The 19,454-nt window shown below is 35.9% G+C and overlaps 1 protein-coding gene across 2 annotated transcripts; it reads right to left on the reverse strand.

Moving 5' to 3' along the window:
* UBLCP1 (ubiquitin like domain containing CTD phosphatase 1) lies at window positions 1-17,511 on the reverse strand. 2 transcript variants are annotated; one of them, XM_027606897.2, is made up of 11 exons: window positions 17,363-17,511; window positions 14,128-14,325; window positions 13,239-13,330; window positions 12,755-12,840; window positions 12,556-12,671; window positions 11,238-11,336; window positions 8,922-8,959; window positions 8,310-8,408; window positions 4,943-5,059; window positions 2,717-2,844; window positions 1-1,090 (listed from the first exon to the last, which is right to left on the reverse strand). In XM_027606897.2, exons 2-11 carry the CDS (start codon window positions 14,279-14,281, stop codon window positions 1,063-1,065), a joined length of 957 nt encoding a protein of 318 aa, XP_027462698.1. In that variant the 5' UTR covers window positions 14,282-14,325; window positions 17,363-17,511; the 3' UTR covers window positions 1-1,062. The 2 variants fall into 2 exon arrangements, with proteins under 2 accessions (XP_027462698.1, XP_027462699.1); XM_027606898.2 differs by lacking the exon at window positions 17,363-17,511 and adding an exon at window positions 17,105-17,227.
* Between the last annotated feature and the right edge of the window lie 1,943 nt (window positions 17,512-19,454).

The following is a 19,454-nucleotide window of genomic DNA, read 5'->3' on the forward strand; positions in this document are numbered from 1 at the left end:
GAAAAAGTATTTATTATTTACACCACTGAAATAGTCCCGTGAGAACAATATACACCATGTTTATTTGAAAGGATCAGATTCCTTTCAAATATAAGAACTGTAAAGCAATACTGTCAACACAAAACAGTGGTCACATTACATATCTGCAGGTGTAAGCATTGCAAATAATTTTTTTTAATCTTATGGCTAAATATTTTCACTGAGACACAGTGTTTGCAATTAGACAAGATATAGCTGGAACAGAACAAAAACTTTTTGTTCATGCTTTTTAGGGCTGTCCCCTTAAAAATGTATTGCCTTTAGTTGCTTTCATGACAACGGTTTTAGGCAGAAGTGCTTCTACTTAGCCACCAAAAAGAAATAACTTTTGTTCCTTAGTTTGTATTCTTCAGTCTTATGTTTTCTATTTCTCATACTATGAGACACACTTGTATCACAGCTGACGTTTTCCAGTTTTACTCAAAAAACACGGACACACATATAGACCAAACTGAGACAGCTCAAAATTTAGAGATGTAAATAGTGCACAGTAAGAAGAGAAACGGTGTCTATGACAAAGGAATAAAAAAACTCTTGGTGATTTTAAGCATACCAAACTAGGATCCTTATGCAAAAACTTTTTTTTGTTTTGTTTTGTTTTAAAGGGAAAAGGAGTAGTTGCAAGATGGGTTTGGTCTTTGATTTAGTCAGACAACAACACAATGAAACAAAAACGCAAGACATAACTTGTTTCCAAAGTCACAAAATGACATTGTTGAGTATACATTTTTGTCGACTTTTGTGTTTTGGGGGGGGGGGGGGGGGGGGGAACTCAGTACTCAATGCTGGAGAAAATATTTTTCAAGGGTAAGAGTATATTCATAGAGGGGGAAAAAAGGATTTTTTTAGCATATTGCTATGATCTTCAAAAAATATAAAATTAAATTTACAAAAAACTGGAAGACCAAGTATAAGCAGTCTGATATTCACTGCAGTGTCCAGCACTATCATAATGATTTCTAGCATAAAAGCAAGAGGTTCATGATCTCAAGTATCCTCAATAACTGCCAGTATAACTTGTAACTATTGTCCTTGCTTCTTTGACAGATACCTGCAAGAAATAAAATAAAGATGTCTAAGCTGTATCATGATAAATTCACAATAACAATCTAACTCTCCTCCCAAAAGAAGCAGTTCATTTAATAACAACACTTCTCCAGATGAGTAATAATTGTTAATAATCTAATATCTGTTGATTGTTTTATGTGCCAACCACAGTTTTAAGTACAGGTATTAATTCATTCATCCTCACAACAGCTCTATGAAGACCTTTTTTTTAGAACTTATTCCTATTTTACAAGCACAAAGAGGCTAAGTGCCCAAGTTCCCAACCAGCTAGAAAGTGGCAGAGCTCAGATTCAAAACAAGGCTCTGGAGACTGCATTCTCTCCCTTCATACTGCCTGACTACCTCATGTGAAAGCGGTATAGTAATACTGTAATTTCCAAAAAGAACCTCAAACTCATTTAAAAATCTTATTTTTCCACGGGGCGCCTAGGTGGCTCAGTCGTTAAGTGTCTGCCTTCGGCTCAGGTCAGGATCCCAGGGTCCTGGGATCGAGCCCTGCATCGGGCTCCCTGCTCTGCGGGAAGCCTGCTTCTCCCTCTCCCACTCCCCCTGCTTGTATTCCCTCTCTCGCTGTGTCTCTCTGTGTCAAATAAATAAATAAAATCTTAAAAATAAATAAATAAATAAAGATCTTATTTTTCTTGAGTAACAATTGTGGGTTTTCACATTTACAAATTACTATACTCAGTAGTATGGGGTGGGGAAAGAGCTCTTAAAATCATTAGACCTGAACACATTTTAATGGTGTAAACTTGTTCATTTTGTGGCATTTATTAACTCCATGCCTTTGTTACATCATTAATAATTTGGAGATGAGGATAAAAATGCCTGCATTACCTTCCTAATAGGATTATGAGAATCATCTAATAAGAAGCTATATGACAGAGTGATCTGAAAAGCCAAACTGTTATTACATGAACAGTACCTTTTGTTGCTGTATTAATGCAAGCAGATTTCTAAAAACCAAATTCCAAAAAATTACTTGCAGTACACTATAATCCTGTCCACTTCCCCAGAGGTTTCCCCTACTTCAGAATCTTGATGTTCATATGCAGGCTATATGTAGATGTGTGCCTATGTTTGTGATTAGAAAAAAAGACTAGAAGACCATACACCAAGATGGTAAGGTGGCTCTCTTTGGAAAGAAAAATCATTAAGTAATTGTTTCTCTACTGGATTATAGTTTTCTAATTTTTCTGCTACACAGAGAGGTTACTTGTAGAGTGATTTTTAACAGGAAACTTTTTAGTGTGTTTTACTTTATCCTGACTTTATTTTATAGTATGAGAACAGGGACTACCTTCCCATATGATTCATAAAAGAGTGACCTATCCAGTGTCACAAAATAATTTATAAGCAACACAAATGTGTACCAGTCTCAAATCCTCTCTCCTAGAAGCATTAAAGATCTTAAGAGATGCAGGTTTATGAACAGGGTAGAGGTTAAGATGAAAGGGAAGAATACTTTTGGGGGAAATGTCACTGCATTAGAAAATAGTTTTAGAATTCACCCATCTTAAATAAAAGTTCAGAATTATGTGTATACCAGGGTCACCAATGTTTTCATTCACTCCTGTGAAAAGGAAATGAATAAACAATTAGCACTTACCTTTCCCAATATTTGTGGTTTAGGTCCAAGAAGTCATCTAATTTTGCTATCTCCTTGAGGTACTGAGTTAATTTTAAAAGTTCTTTGTCTTTATCTCGATTTAGGTGCGCTTTCATAAAAGGTCTTATCTGTTAGAAAACAAACATCCAACACTTCACACTGCAATAAGGAAACTAGCACAAATCTACACTATCCTATCATTCAGATTCAGTTAATGAGATGAAAATATTACTAAGGATGTCAGTACTAAAAATGACTTTTGCACTATCTCAGTGAAATAAACTGACAGTCCGTGTATAACGTTTACAGTAACAAGTTGAGAGCCCTTCTACCTCATGTACCTAAAATACTAAAATCCCTAAAACTAAAATACTCCGATGACTCTGGATCTAAAAGTTAAACTAGTTAAGTGGAAAAAAGCCTACTATTCACTTAACTACCTTCACTTGTTCTAGCATAATCACTTCTTATTGTAACATTCTTTAAAAATGATCTCACTAGCAGGGCAGAATATATATGACCACTGTAGCCTCATATCAAAGAAAGATTTTTGGAACTTAAGATGGTCTAGATTATCTGCATTCTCTTATATCATCATTTCCTTGTATAAATAAAAATGAAATTTTCAGAGTATTGATTTATCCATGACCAAAACTAAAGTTTTTTTAGTTCAGTACTGTATTCATAATTCACAATGTCTTATATATCCTATGTCAAACCTTAAGATTAGCAAGCTTATATTAGAAGTTTACTGTTCTAAAAATGAGCAGTCATCTTTAAGATCTCTGTGAAATCTTTTTTGAGACTTCTATCAAGAACATTATGAAACCATGACAACAAAACACAGTAAGAATAGTTCTCAATTTCAAAACTGCTTTTATGTCAGTGTGGGCAAATCATTAATAACTACCTTCTTAAAAGAGGTTTTCAAAAGGAGACATATGAGAGATTTCTAGTGGAATGTTTAAAAATACCTCTCTTGAATTAAAATTTGGGGGGATTGTAAACATGTATTTTTAGAAATTCCTTCAGTGATTCTACGGAATGCCTAGTTTAAAAAAAAAAAATCCTGCTCTAAAGTAATATGAAGAACTAGAAATTTATATCATCCCTGCATCCAAAGGTAAGTAGGGCCCAAATGTGGGCTAGGAAAATAAAGTTTCTTCTAAACACATATGAAACTAATGATCGTATTTTTTTTTTTTTTTAAGTTAAAGCTTTCCTCAAAAATCATCCTTGAAGATCATGACTTCACCTCTTTTCCTAAACAGGTATTAACCATTAGGTTCACAGAGAATTTGGTTTAGAGTAATTGAATCTTTTCTCAAGAATTTATTCCTGTACCTCACACCTGGCAAACTACACACAAGAAAAACATTTCTCCTAAAGCCTCAAAGAGAAACCATTTTTAGAGAAGAACATAACTACCAATTCACCTCAAGTACTTTTCTTCCAAGTCAACAGCTTTTATAATTGTGGCAATTCACTACCAAGATCAGCATTCTGTTTCTAACCTTTCCTCATACACTAAAGACCACATCCAGAAATGTAAAGTTTTAAATGTTTATCTTACCAATTTACAATGCTACCAGGATTAAATGTTACTATCATGCCTATACAAGATCGCATATGACTTCATGCTAAGATCACCCCTGGCCTAGGAATCAACTAACTTAGATTCTAACTCAGATTCTGTCATTAACCAGTTACATACATGATTTTGGGCAAGTTACAAATTTTCTGATCCTCAGATTGTTTATATAAAGTTAAGAAGGTAGACAAGGTGACTGAGATTCCTAGTTCTGGCATTTTATAACTCTTAAGATCTCTAACTGCCCTGTACGAATTTTCAAAAACCTCAGTTTCAGTTTAAAAAGGAAAAAATAAACCCTTACTGCCAGCTATCCAGCTAACCAGAACATCAGAAATCCCAAGATTTGTATCCCTAAAATAAAATGTCTGTTGCTTTCACTTGTGATGCTGAAAGTCAATGTAAACCCATGGTGTTCCACAGAGCTAACTAAACAGAAAATACCTGGATGAGTTGGCAACCCAAGAAGATATCAACATGGGAGAGAAAATGTTCAACTGTATATGAATTTTTCTAAATATGTAAGCTTTCTTGCCTGTGACCATAATACAGTACTTCTGAAAATTTATGAAATTCAACAGTGCTCAAGTTCTACCACAAATTTCAGATTACATAAGCATAAAATTATGTCTTACCTTTAGTCCATTCTGTGGGTTCATTAGAAAATTTCTTCCAATGTCATCAAACATTATGGTGTTTTTTTTGCTGTAAAACTCCGAAAACTTTCCCCATATAACACCAAGAGGCTTTACCTTAGAACAAAAGTTTAGATTTAACTCCAATTTTATCAATAGTTCATCTTTTCTTAAAAGCAGAGATACCTCAAAATGCCCAAACTACGTCAGAGCACTCCTTTCCTCCTGTAGGACAGTGACGGCTGGCTGTGTGAACAGACCACAGCTGAGATGCAACACATTTTAAAGCACAACAGATCTCGTGATGTTAACTTCTGAAAGGTCTGCTCACGTCTACCTACCTAAACCCACTATAAGACTCTCCATAATTTTAACATGAAGATTTGGGGTTAAAGGAGGAGTAATTATTTAAAATATAAGAATTTAAAGTAATTGCTTAATTGTCTGCTGAGTAGTCACATGACTTCTGGGCTAATACAAGCCCCTCAGAGCTTGAGTGTCACATGGGGTCTGTTTTCAAAACTAGAAAACCTTAATAATGAACAATGTGCCTGGTTCTATTAATACAGTATTTAAATACTTTGTAGAGGAAAACTGATTGTCTTATTCAGTGGCACAGGTGCACAATTTCTAGGGCAACTGGTTAACTTCAAAAGCACTATAATTTGTAAATTCTTTTATTTCTGAGTTGTTAAAATGAGCCTTCAAAAAAGATAACTCCTTATAGAATTTACAACTTCAGACAATTGCATCCAGAACTGCTGACTTACAGATTTAGCCCTTTATTATTAAACTTGGATGTTTTCATAAGTAAAAAAAAAAAAAAAAAAAAAAAAAAGATAACTCCTTACATATTCATATCTGTTGGTACTTGCATAAAGTCTCTGGAAGACCACACAAGAACAGTAGGAAGAGAGGACTAAGTGGCTAAAGGGCCAGAGGGAGGAAGACTTCTCATTACATACTTTATTTTTATTTTTGAATTATATGAGTTTATTTTATACATTCAGAAAAATTTTTTAAATAAATTAATTTTCAGAAGTACTTTTTTGCTGAAGACAGGAATCTCTCTTACAGTAATATGAGATTATAGGAAATTAAATGGTAGTAAATAAATGGTAACAAAGGTTGTCATTTAAAAATGTTGTTTTTCTTTTTCTTTCTAGAACTTATTTTACTATAGAAAGCCTTTTTTCTTAGTGTCCTAGCTAAGCAAAGAATATTATTGAAATTATTTTATTATTTAAAATATTTTAATTTTATTTGCCTTAGTTTTTTACTCTTTGTTTACTACTGAAACCAACCAACCAAATACTTTAAGACAAATATGGAACTTACATAGTAAGCCAAATTTTTTATTTTCTTTTTCTTTTTTTTTAAGATTTATTTATTTATTTATTTGACAGAGAGAGAGAGTGAGCGAGATAGGGAATACAAGCAGGGCAGAGCGGGGAGCCTGATGTGGGGCTCGATCCCAGGACCCTGAGATCATGACCTGAGCCGAAGGCAGATGCTCAATGACTGAGCCACCCAGGCGCCCCAGATTCTTCATTTTCTTAGCTAACAAAAGCTTCATGAAATAGGACAAGAGCTTTAGTTTATGACACCCAGGGTTAACATCCTACATCCTCTTAAATAGCGCTGTCATTTTCTAATTATGTCAAGTGCCAAAACTTGGACTACTTTGTTCTCAATTAAAGAAATAATACTGCTGACTGTAGAAAAAAAAACCTGAAAACACAGAAAAGCACACAGGAAAATTTTAAATTAACTATAACCCAGTCATTACGAAGGATATATTTACCTCCAGTCTTTTTTAAGATTTTATTTTAGAGAGAGACAGAGTGCAGGAGCAGGGGGAGGGGTAGAGGGAAAGGAAGAGAGAGAATCCCAAGCAAACTCCATGCCTACCACGCCCCTAAGTGGGGCCTGAGCCCAGGACCCTGAGATCATAACCTGAGCCAAAATCAAGAGTCCAAGCTGGAGCGGTCCAGGTGTCCCTCCTCCAGTCTTTTTTATAAACACCAGCAGCTTTACAGTTTATAGATCTTTTGTTAAGGGGAAACCTGAACCAAATAAGGGTTAAAAACTATTTCTAGTTTGCAGTCTGCAAATACTGCTCTCTAAATTATTCTTTAACTTTAATGATGTGTCATGAAAAATTTTTAAATCACTAAATATTCTGTTACATCAAATATTTGTTACATCAAAAATGCATTCCATTTTATGGATGAACAAAAATTTTTATATCCAATTCCCTGTTAGATATTGAGGATTTATTCATTTTTTCTTGAAATATAATTATCATACAGTGTTACATCAGTTTCAAGTGTACAATATAGTGATTCGACAATTCTCTACATTACTCAGTGCTCAGTCACTATCTGTCGCTATACGTTAATCACATTATTGACTATATTCTTTATTCTGTACTTTTATCTCCATTACTTATTTCATAAGTGGAAATTTGTCTTTCTTCATCCCCTTCATCTTTTTCACCCATCCCCTCACCTATCTCCTCTTTGGCAACCACCAGATTTATTTTTATTTCTCTAATTTTTCACTATTATAAACATGACTATGTTTAACATTCCCCAAACTTTTTTTTAGTGTTTAGATTTTATAAATGTACAACTTTAGTAGGTAATAATGTTTTTCCCTTGATGTATGAAGTATTTCCTTTATTGAATAAATCTCCACACATTTAAAGGATTCTGTTTATGATTTTGACAATTTCAGTAGTCTCCTCTATGCTTTCCTAGTTTGCTAAGTTCTCCCCAATTCTTATTAGTTCGTGTGCTTCCCAAAGGTATAAGACCATGTCTCCAACAGTGACTACCATAACACCTCCAAATAAGAGTTCAATAATAGGACTGGTTACTCAGTGAGTAAACAAAGTGAAGAACCCTAATCTTTTTAGCCCAACGCTTTTCTCTGGTGGTTCTTGTTGCTCCTCTCCAGGGTTACATATACATCACACCAAAGTACATGCATCATGCTTTCTGCTTTTACTTACAGTTTTATATAGGGCAGGGTGAGTATGTGTTGATTTGCTTCTAGTATCTTCCTCAATGTTATTCAGTATTTTTTCTCACCTACTCTGTTTTGAGCAACACTGTGCTGCCATCATCATGGGACAATTATCCATGACCATTCTTGACGGTCTTGCTCAAGATCCTTAATTCTATCATTAAAATTCCAATCTATTAACCTTACATACATCTTCCTATGTCAAACTCAACTGGTAATTTATTATCCACTCAGATGTACTTCTCAACTCTTTCTATACTTTATTCCACCAACATAAATACAAAAAGTATACTAGAATATAAACATTTAAAACTTTAAAAAGAAGATGATTTCTTACGTCTATTAATCCTCTCCTTGGAGTATGCACTGTTATCATAGCAGCACTGTCCAACATGAAGGTAATCTTATAATTTGCATTTGTGCTCACTCCCAGCTCCTATAAATACAAATATTCATGTGGTTAAAATATAATAATATGAAAAATTCCAGGCTTTCTCAATATTCCAGCTACCATTTCCCATAACGCCACCTTCTACCCTACTGGCCACCAACCACACCTTGCTCAACAACTACCAAGTTTATTACTTTCATTTAAGCCAACAAATGGTAGTCCAAAGAAAAGAAACTAGAAACAGATTACATCCCTTTACATATTTCAGAAGAACATCACTTCTTTATTATACACCAAAGCAAAATACGGAGAAAAAAAAAATTATTGTAAAATGGAGGGGAAAAGGACATGGAGCTCTGCTGTACTTTTTCTTAAAAAAGACTTAATTACACAATACATTCCACCATTAACCAGACTTTAAGCACACAGCTCTATTCCTGATAATGGCCAACTGTTTATTAAATGCCCTCCAATGAGAATGAAATTAATTTAACTTGGAACTTCTAAAAAGACAAATGCAATTTCAAAACATTCTTAAATGGATTGTCTAACACTTACTTTCATTTTAGCTTCAATCCACTTCATATTTGTTGCGGCTAAAATATGAAGAATGATAATACGATACAAATGAAAAGCTTGAACTTCATTTAAAAATTTTTTCTTCTGTATAAGTTTTCTAAGCAAGATTAAAAGTTCAAATGCATCACAAATAATACTTCCTAACATATTTATGGTAATTTTAAGTATTTATAAAAATGAACTTTTAGTGCATCAGCGCAGAATAGAATTTTAACAACTTTTATCTAAAAGATGCAGGTAACCAATGTTCAAAAGAATTTTGAATCTAGGAAATTTATAAATCAAGACCTAAATTCCTGTTTTAAAACAGCCCTGACACTGTTCTCCATCAATCCACATTTAAATATAGGGTGCCTGAATCTCTAATTTACTTCCATGTTCCCACTGCCAAACCATGCACTGGCATATATGTCAATATAAGCAGATTAATGTTATGCGCCAAAAGTTGATGTTAAAGACCACTAGGTCCAATAAAAATCAACACTTTACCAGGCTCAGGAAACTTAGTGCTCACTGAGTCTAGGAGCTTTTAACAATGAAACTGACATAACTAAATTCATAAATTCTGTTATGTATCTGCTCATTGTCGGACAACAACCAGTTTTGAGATCACTGATATTAAAATTCAACCCTCAGTTTTATATGCCCTTCTGGTCCCAAGTTACTGGACTAAACTACATAGCTATTACCAAGTAAAATGTTTAAAAAGGGAAAAGGAGTTTAATTTTTACAGCATGTGTACGTGTATTTTTTAAAGACAAAGGAGGTACCTGAGTTCTCAAAATAAAAGTCTTCAGCACACAAACACACAAACTGAAAGAATTACCTTACACACAAAACTGGTCAGTTGAACTAAAATTTTAGAGACTGATACATCTACAATGACAACAATCATGAGATAGGGAAAAACAATTTTTTTAAATTCAGTATCTATTTTAGGTCTACAATCCCCAGATGAAAAACAAAAATATTCATAGCTAATAAAAAGGGTTTCCAATTAATTACTTATTATATGTCAGACATGGTACTAGTTGCTGTACTGATACTTTTATTCTTATAACTACCCTGTAATACAGGTTTACTTATCTTCATTTCTGATGAGGAACTTAAGGCTCAGAGATATTAACTGACCTGCTCAGTATCACAAAGTAAGGACAAAGTCGGAATTAAACTCTAGTTAATTTAGCTCCAAAGTGAAGTATCCTTTTCAACAAACTACCATTAGATACCATAATTTACAAATATAACTTTAATTTTAAATATATGATTGTAAAAATTCTCTAAATTTCTAAGTCTACTTTAATAACATTTAGAGGAAAAACTTTTTTGTCAAATATCATCTCAGGTGTCAGCTGAACAAAAATTTGTTCCCAGGAAGCTTTCCTCCCTGTATCTTATAAACCAGAAAACTATGTATTTAATCTAAATGGCTGTGAACTCATATTAATACTGAAAAATGGAGATACTCTGATTAAAAGGAAAAGTACAAAGGAAATTTAAAGACTGAAGTAACACCTTTGTGGTCACTCATCAAAAACCTAGTACAATTAAACATAGCATTTTTCATGATGAGATTTTATTTAATTCACAATCAGGATAGCTCTTTTCTGCCTGTGGCTTGCCAAGAAGCAACTTTAAATGTTTGTGGGGATGTAAGATATAAATTAATACACAGTTTCTCTTCATAAAGTCTTGCCACAACAAAATGTCCATTGAACTAAATAATGTGCTCAGTAATGTAGTAAATTTACTTTCTGGAGCAAACTCATGATCTTATCACAGACCTGTAAGCTCCTGGAATGGTCCACAGACCACAATTTGAGTAATACTGCCTTAGTCTGTTTAATTTTCCTCAAGTTAATTCATATTCCTTTATTTCTGAAGAACAACATCACTGTGATTTTTTTTATACGTCTTTCTCCAAATATTTTGAAACTAGAGTGATAAAGAAAGGAGAAAGCAACAATATCCTGAAGCAGCAAAGATTCTACAGTAAAGATCAGAAAGAAAAATTCCTAATCAGGGTGGGGTCTTATGAAAATAAGATCATTTTTATTCTGACACCATAACCTACTCCCTTTCTGTATTTAACTACTTCAGTGGTATTGGCAAATATACATATAAGTTTATATTGTGATGCAAGAAAGTCAAACATGTTTCATCACAAATTAGCTAGAACAAATGAAAACTGCATCATATTTAACCACAGGTCATTTTAAGTGACATTTTATAAAGCAGAATAATTCACAGAACAAGATTACTTCCATGGAAATCTAAACAAAAAATATAGCTTACACCAAATAACAATGTCATAATCCTCATATGCAGATGTTAGGAATTCATGAAGATATGGTCGCATTAATTCTACTCCAGTCTCTGCACAAGACCTATGGTCTAAAAGAAAATCAGTCATAGATGATTACTAGTTTGTTATGGACAAGTACCTGATATCAATGAAAATTATGAAATGTAATATAAACATTCAAATGCAAACTACCTGAGACTGAATTATACTGGCTGACAAACAGATGTCTTTGAAAGCACACAATTTGATATCATTGCGATTCAATTTTAATTAATTGATTTTTTTAATTTGGGAAGAGCAATACCCAGAATTCAGGCTTATACAGTAAACTGTAAATTTAGTTTTCATGTAGTCTTTAAAATATAGACGTTATTTTGTCACATGAAAAACAAACTAGAGCCATCTATACTCACTTTAGCCATTCACCTTCCAGATATAATCACATTTCACTAGAATGACAGGCCCAACTAACTTAATAATCAAATTTTAAAATAAGTACACATTAACTTATGACCTGTACTTAAAGTTTAGGTTTAGAGGTAAATAAATTCATGCTAATAACAGGAGTTAGTTAACTTAGAAGTCAGTTCTTAGAAATATTAGAGGATGAAATAAACACCTTTCTTTTTTGCTGACACGAGAAATTTTACATTTAAGAATCTGTCCTGGGGCACCTGGATGGCTCAGTCAGTTAAGCATCTGCCTCCGGCTCAGGTCATTATCCTAGGGTTTGGGGATCGAGCCCCACATCGGGCTCCCTCCTCAGCGGGGAGTCTGCTTCTCCCTCTGCCCCTCACACCACTTATGCTCTCTCTTGCTTTCAAATAAATAAATAAATAAAATCTTTTAAAAAAAGAATCTGCCCTGAACATAAATGAAAAACCATTATCATTTGAAATGATAAAATATCAAAAATGCTTTTTAAATAATCCTCAAAAAATTGAAATGTTAATCAATAGAGAATGACATGATTAAATTAAGATACAGCCATAAACTAGAGTAGTGTTGACCAAAAAATATGTATCTTTAATTCATAATGAATAATATTAAATGACTGATCATTAAGCAAAAGTAAAAAGGATATACATACAAACACACCCTGGAAGATACACTTAAAATATAAGAACAGTTATCTTAGGGGTTTGAGATTACAGACGACTTCAGTATTTTCTACAATGAATGATATACTTTTTATAATAATAAGAAAAGCTTTCAAATATTTCATATTGGAAGGAAAAAATAAACAAAAGGAAAAAAAAAGAGTTGTTATGGGTAACAGAAGATAAAGCACAATTTTAGTTGACTTACCAAATAACGTATAATCAACATCTAGTACCAAAAGCTTTTTCCCTTCCCTGGGAGGATTCAAAATTTCCACTTTATACTCTTTTACTCTGCGAGAAATTTTCAGTAGGTTTTCTTCCCTAATAGAAAAATAAAATCAGGTGAAACATTCACTTTTTTCTCACATTACAACCCATTTCCTTTGATAATATAAAGCACTTACCTATTTTCTACTTCAACTACTTCATCTTCAATATCAAAGTCGTTGATAACATCATCATTGTCAGGAGGTGGACCTAAGACATCTTCCTATTAAGATGAAAAATAGTTTTGTTTTACCAAATTGTCTTTAACATAACAAATACATGCATAACATAAAAATCAAAAGATACAGTCTGAGGTCAAGAATCTTTCAAACACACACTGTGAGAAAATTTCCACATTTTATAATTCATTATACACATTCACTGGGCAGATTTACCATGTTATTTTGACCATTTGCACTACTACTATGCTTATGGCTAACTATATACTAACAAGTTCCCTAGTATTTGTTTTCTGCTGAATTAATACCACATACATTGTGAAGTTTTTATTTTTCACTGACTGCCAAACTGACAATTTTACCACAATTAAAACCATGACACAACAGTGTAATATAAATCATATCTTCAAAGGGACAAATGGTAACAAAAGTAAACATTTACCAAGCTCTCCTCACGAGTTCCCATCATCATGATTTTAGTATTTGGTTTCAGTTTGAGAGCTCCAAGCTTAACATCATTTTCTGCAGGTTTGCCTACAATACAAGCAAATGACTGTTTTCTCACTAAAGTTCAGGTGCTGGTTTCACTATCCCATTATACAAAACCCTAACATTAAAAGTTTTGGTACAGATTCCACAGCAGTTTTTTTCTTCCTCAAATTAACAAACTGTCACTGCTGAATTAGCAACGTCTAACACACTAAGAAGTAGCAACTAATACAAGATTTGTTTTTTCCCCAACTCCATTTTAGAGGACACCTTTATTCAACTAGCTAAACAAAATAAATTCATGTTTTATTTTGTTGTTTAAGATGAAGATATTTTCCAGAAAGTCTTGAACACTGAGCACCTAAGATAAAGCTAGAGATTTATTGCTACCCAAAATTCACCCTTCAATGATACAACAAACACAAAGACCATGAAAGTCCTTTTCAGATTGGATATGAACACTGCCTATAATTTTCAAATCATCGTTTTAAATCATCATTACTTTTGAAGCAGAAAAGATAATTTAGGGAGAGTACAAGAACGAAGCTGTAATGAAAAAGCTGTGCTAGAACACAGATGTCAGAAATTACAGTTTTACTTGAGACTTCTGTGCCAAAAGTTTAACAAGTGAACATCAACTATCAGAGGAATCAAAAGTAATCTTAATAGTGGTGGTATTTTCAAGTAATTTTTAATATTCTTATTTTTATTATAAAACAATTTTAGGAATATCCCTAACAAAGAAATCTCCAAGGGGAAAGACTTATTAAAGAGAAAATATAGCTAATATAAAAATTCATAAATATATCAACGCAAAAAGTTTAAAGTGAGGAGAGAATTACCTTTAACTTTGAGTCCAAGTAACTTTTGGCGTTCTGGTAGCACTCCTGTAAGGGTCTTAAGAAACTGTTTGAGATCTAACACGGTATCATCTTCTGAAAGTGTGGTCACTGAATATTCCTGTCCACCCCATTTTACGATGATAGGGAGAGCCATCCTTGAAACATATGATCAAGCAGCTTTCACTCAGAAAAAGATACCTAAAAAGAAAGGGATATACAAGTAAATAAGTTAAAATAGATATATCAAAGATGTAGCCAAACTTGTAACTAAGTTTTAGGAGCCATGCAGTTTGCGTCTTACTTTACAACTTGATGGTGGAGAAATAATATTTTCTCCTTCAGAAATGCTACCAGAACACCAAAAGCAATTAGGACTCAAAGTTAAAATTCCCCTACCCTCCCAATTTTTGGCTTAAAGTTACTACTTCCTAATACTCTGTCTGATTCTCCCTGTTCAACTGTTAAGCTGCAATGATCAGCTACCTATCCCTCCCTCTCTGTTTGACCAGGTTTAGGCTACAGGTTAAGTTCCTCCATGATGGACCATTCGTATTTATTTAACACCTGAGAAGTGGCACCGTGAGTTGTTAACAGGGCAAAGTCTAGAGCCAGAGTACCTGGGTTCAGATCCGTTATCCCACTTACCAGCTATTTGACTCTGGGAAGTTATCAGACTTTTAGTGTCTAGGTTTCTTCATCTGTAAACTAAGGATGAGAATACTGCCTACTTTGAAGTTCTTATGAGTTAAATTAGCTAATTATTTGTAAGTCACACAGACCTGGCACATAGTAAGCACTACATAAATAAGTACTGGCTAAATAAATTTTCCTAAAAACTTGAGCTGAAATGTTCCAGGCACTGTGCTAAATAAAAAGTATAGCCATTATGTGTTTCATATTTAATAAATTGGACAGTTTTTATGCAATGTCATTTAACAAGGTTGATAAGAATTGTCTCTCTTTTAAAATTATGGAAACGGGACTTCAGCGAGGTTAGGCAATCTGCTCATGGGCACAAAGCTGGGAACAGAACATGTCTTCTGACTAAATCTCATGCTTCTTCCCCTACATCACAACTGCCTCTCTTACATTGGGACCTACAGGAGGCAAGGTGTCAAAGATCAGTAAATACAAAACCCACAGGCACAGATACAAGCACACAGAGATTAAATACTGGCTGCTATTCTCATCAACAATAGCATGTAGGTCTCTTCCCTCTTAAAACTCTCTATCAGTTTTCCTAAGTCTACCCCCCTGCCCTCTTCCAGGTCAGAGAACTGAATTTCCTAATCTCCATTTACAAATGCTATCGCTTGTTTAATGAAATATTTGACTGCGTTCTCCCTGGATTATGACCAACTGCAAGAAGGCAAATTGTGAATCATAATATGCAAAAATAACTTAGAAACTTAAGCTGTCTTCAACATGTCCACTAGAACAGAGCACCATAAAATCACTTATATTTATGCTTTTATATCTGCTCTACTGAAATTTAAATAAAGTGCTAATTTTGGGCAATGTATTCTGTTAGAGATAACTTGTTCTAACAAATGTTATGATCCTCAATAAACAGCCAAAGAGAGTTTGAGCCAAACTAAAATATGGTTTAAGTATTATTTCTCTGTGAAGGTGGGAGTAAAAATGAAAATTTCCAAGAGCTGAGAATGCAAACAGCACTAACATAGTTTATGTTGTGTTGGGGGTGGGGGGCGCAGAGAGTTTGGAGATCACCTGAGCTTCAGATGAGCCTGGACAAGTCATTTCACCTTTAGACCAGTATTCTCAAAGTGTGGTCTCAGATCAATCAACAGCATGACCCTACTTGGTAACTTGTTAAAAATATAACTGGGGTTGGAGAGAAAGGACCTAGCAATTTGTGTTTTTTTAACAATCCCTGTCTCAGCCTCCCCCTCACCTCCATCTCTGAGGCATACTAAAAGTTTGAAAGCCAGTGCTCTAGACTCAATTTTCTCAGCTAAAAAAGAAAATATGCCAGATGGCATGGGCTCTGCATGCTTAGTAAAGTAGTATACAAACGTTAAACACTGTACACCTACACCGCTAGTGGGAATTCCAAGTTGGCAAGTGCTCTAAAGGACCAAGCATAACAAAACAAACACCATCAAAATTTTAAATGCATAGTCCTTAAAACTGCTTTTGAACCTCATTTCTTCAATATTCAGATCATTCACAACGGAACACACAAATGCAAATGCCTGAGTCTTTTTGTTTTCACATTTAACCTTTTTTCTCACACAATTCTAACTTTGTATGATTCTAGACCCTATCAGATTTGCAAACCAAAAAATGATTTGGGGGTGGGAGTGGTTGGCAATTAAACCTACACAAGTAAGGATCGCACCTTTATAGCGAACCTAGAGTCAAGAACAGCTGTTTGGGTTAGTTCTTCTCTCTACCATACTGTACTGACTTGCCTAGTCAATTCCAAAATTCCTACCTCAACATGAGACTATTAATATTTACTTAACAAGAACAGTGTTAACGCGTGAGGTAACATCTGTGACAGCACTTAGTAAACTCTAGAGAGCAAGACGAATGGTGGCGATGACAGCAAAATGACAACATGCTAAACAACTTATCTCACTTTATTTTTGCAATCCTGAACTAACGACTATTGTCTTCATTATACACATTAGAAAACTGAAAAAGAAAACAACTTGTCCAAGACCACACGACTAAAATGTTGCAAAGGCGAAGACTTGAAACTAACGGCAGCAAAAGTTAACATCTTGGGCATTGAGAGGTGAACGTTCCAACAAGCCTACAGCACAGCAGCAGCAACCGCGAGGTAGTGCGGAGGCGACAGCTATGGGAAGTGAATGGTCTGGGACAGCATACAAGCATAGGAGAAACTCAAAAACCCCAGAGGCCGGATGCCTTCAAGAGGGAGGCTGAGGAGGAGGGCTAGACAAACCCCAGAAGAGGGAGGAATGAAGTTAGGGGACGCAAAACCCACTGGGGCTCAGGAAGCCCACGACAGAAGCGAGAAGGCCGGATGGGCGGGCGGAGGCCCCTGCGACGAGCTGGCCAGGGCCGGAGGCCTGGGCCGCGGATTGGGGCAGACGCGGCCCAGGGCTCCTCCAAGCAGCTTCCAGCCCGCCGCGGCCGGCCGCAGTGGAAGCCGCGTCGCGCGAACACCAGTGCTGCGCTGCGGTCCCCCGACCCCAACGGCCTCTCCGTGGGCAGCGCCCCGGGGTGCCCTGCGTCCCCTCACCTGGAGCGCGGCGGAACCGGCAGCAGTGGACGCAGGAACCGGCCGCAGCGGAACCGAGGGCGACCGGAAGTGAAAAACGAGGACCGGAACCGGCTAACGAACCGGAAGTTCAGGTTTGAAACGGAAACGCGCTGGAGACCGCGCGGCACCTTCTCGCGTTGGTCTTTGGTGGTGGTGGGGGGGTAATCCTAGATAGCCGCTGCCAGGGATCTCCTCACCCGGTGAGGGAGCCAGGCCTTTCCGAGACTTTAACCACTGTGCAGATACCTAGGGTCCCTGGATGGCTGCCGGCCTTCGCCTGTTTTGCGCATGCGCCCGCCAGTGGGCGCGGAGCTGGTGGGGGTGGTGCTTCAGGCGAATGACGTCTCTGGTATTGTTTCGCCGAAGTCGGAGGCGGGTCGGTGGCGTTAACCCTGGATTTCCAGGTGTGCTGAGAGCTTTGTAGGACTCACTAGGACTCGCGTGGCTTTGTCATGTTCCGGATGAGAGATGAAAGGTGACCTTTAAGACCGAAGACTTGGAACTCCCTCCCCTCCTCCCCCCCGCACCAGGGGCCTCCAACACTAGCAATTTTAGGAGCTTAGACTTTTCTACCCATTTTATCCAATGCAAGGGTAAACTGAGGACCTGCAGGAATGGGAAGGGGCAAGCCTAAGTCACTCAGAAAACCAAAGAAGCAAATCTGAATTCGAGAGCTGCCATCCAGATCACTAAAGTATTGTAGCGAATTTTATCTCCACCTGCCCATCCCCACCTCCCCTCTGAATGCGAGGAAAGCCAGTTACAAACCCCGACAAAAGAATTGTAGACTTTAGTGGAAATTCAGAGCAGTCTCTGATTCATACAGCGAGTTCTCAATGTGCATCACTTCAGGCAGAAGAAAAAAATCAATGCCGCTAGATTGTTCTTTATGGCGCCAAACAAAACTTAGATCTTCAAAAGGGAAAATGCGAACATAATATTGGCCTCAGATATGCACAAGTCTTTGAATTACGTATGTTTTTCCTTCTACTTGACAGTGATGTAATTGATTCATGTTTCCCTTTTGGCTGTGATGGAAGGGAAGCAAAGAGCCAAGTATTTTGTCTTAACAGTTTTTTAGTAAAGACAAACGCTATTTTATGTTCTCCTTACCTCTCTCTTTTGGCAATTTTTATTGCATTAGTAATGCATGAAAAGCTGCTTATTTTAAAAAATGAAACATTTTCAGTAAAAAAAAGTACACCCTTTTCCTTAAAAAAGGGGGGGGGAGGCACGTCGGTGGTTCAGTTGATTAGGCATCCCACTCTTGATTTCAGCTTAGGTCATGATCTCAGGGTGCTGAGATAAAGCTCCCCCTCCGCACTATGCTGGGCTTGGAGCCTGCTTAAGATTCTCTCTCTCCCCCTCCACCCCGACTCCCATGTGCTACACACACACACACTCTCTCTCTCTCTCTCTCTCTCTCTCTCTCTCTCGCTCTCTCGCTCTCTTGCTCTCGCTCTCAAAAAAAAGGGGGGGGGAGAAAACTCAAAATTAAAAGAATTTGTACAAAAAGCACACATAAGCAGTCCAGCCGAAGAGGTGGTCAAAAAACAAGGGACTAAACTCGATAATGAATTATAATTTTCTTTCAACCCAGTCTGTTCCTTGTTCATGTGCTAACCAGCTGCTTATAAAACCACTTTATATTTTTTACTGTTTCTTGAGAAGCTTGTTTTTGTTAATCATAAATGTCAACTAAGACATTTTAAATTTTAAATCTAAGCAAAAGGATGCATAAAGAAATTCTTTTTAATGATAAAATAACCATTCTATGAAAAATCTGATAAGTTTAATGTTACTCAAGCATAGATAATTTAATAATTGCAGATGTTGAACAGTGGTATTTCTTAGAGAATAATGGTAGCAGAATAGTTTGGACGAATAGTCCATTTAACAGATGATTTGCCCATATCTCAGTTCTTCCAAGTCCATTTCTATTTAGCTAAACATTCATGAAATAAAAAAATATCGTAAAGGAGCTGGAAAATTAAGAAGTCAGGAAATAAGAAATATTGGTGCGGATGCGGAGAAAAAGGAACTCTCTTACACTGTTGGTGGGAATGCAAGC

The sequence above is a fragment of the Zalophus californianus genome, chromosome 5 (assembly GCF_009762305.2).
Source record: "Zalophus californianus isolate mZalCal1 chromosome 5, mZalCal1.pri.v2, whole genome shotgun sequence".
Classification (NCBI taxonomy): Eukaryota; Metazoa; Chordata; class Mammalia; order Carnivora; family Otariidae; genus Zalophus; species Zalophus californianus.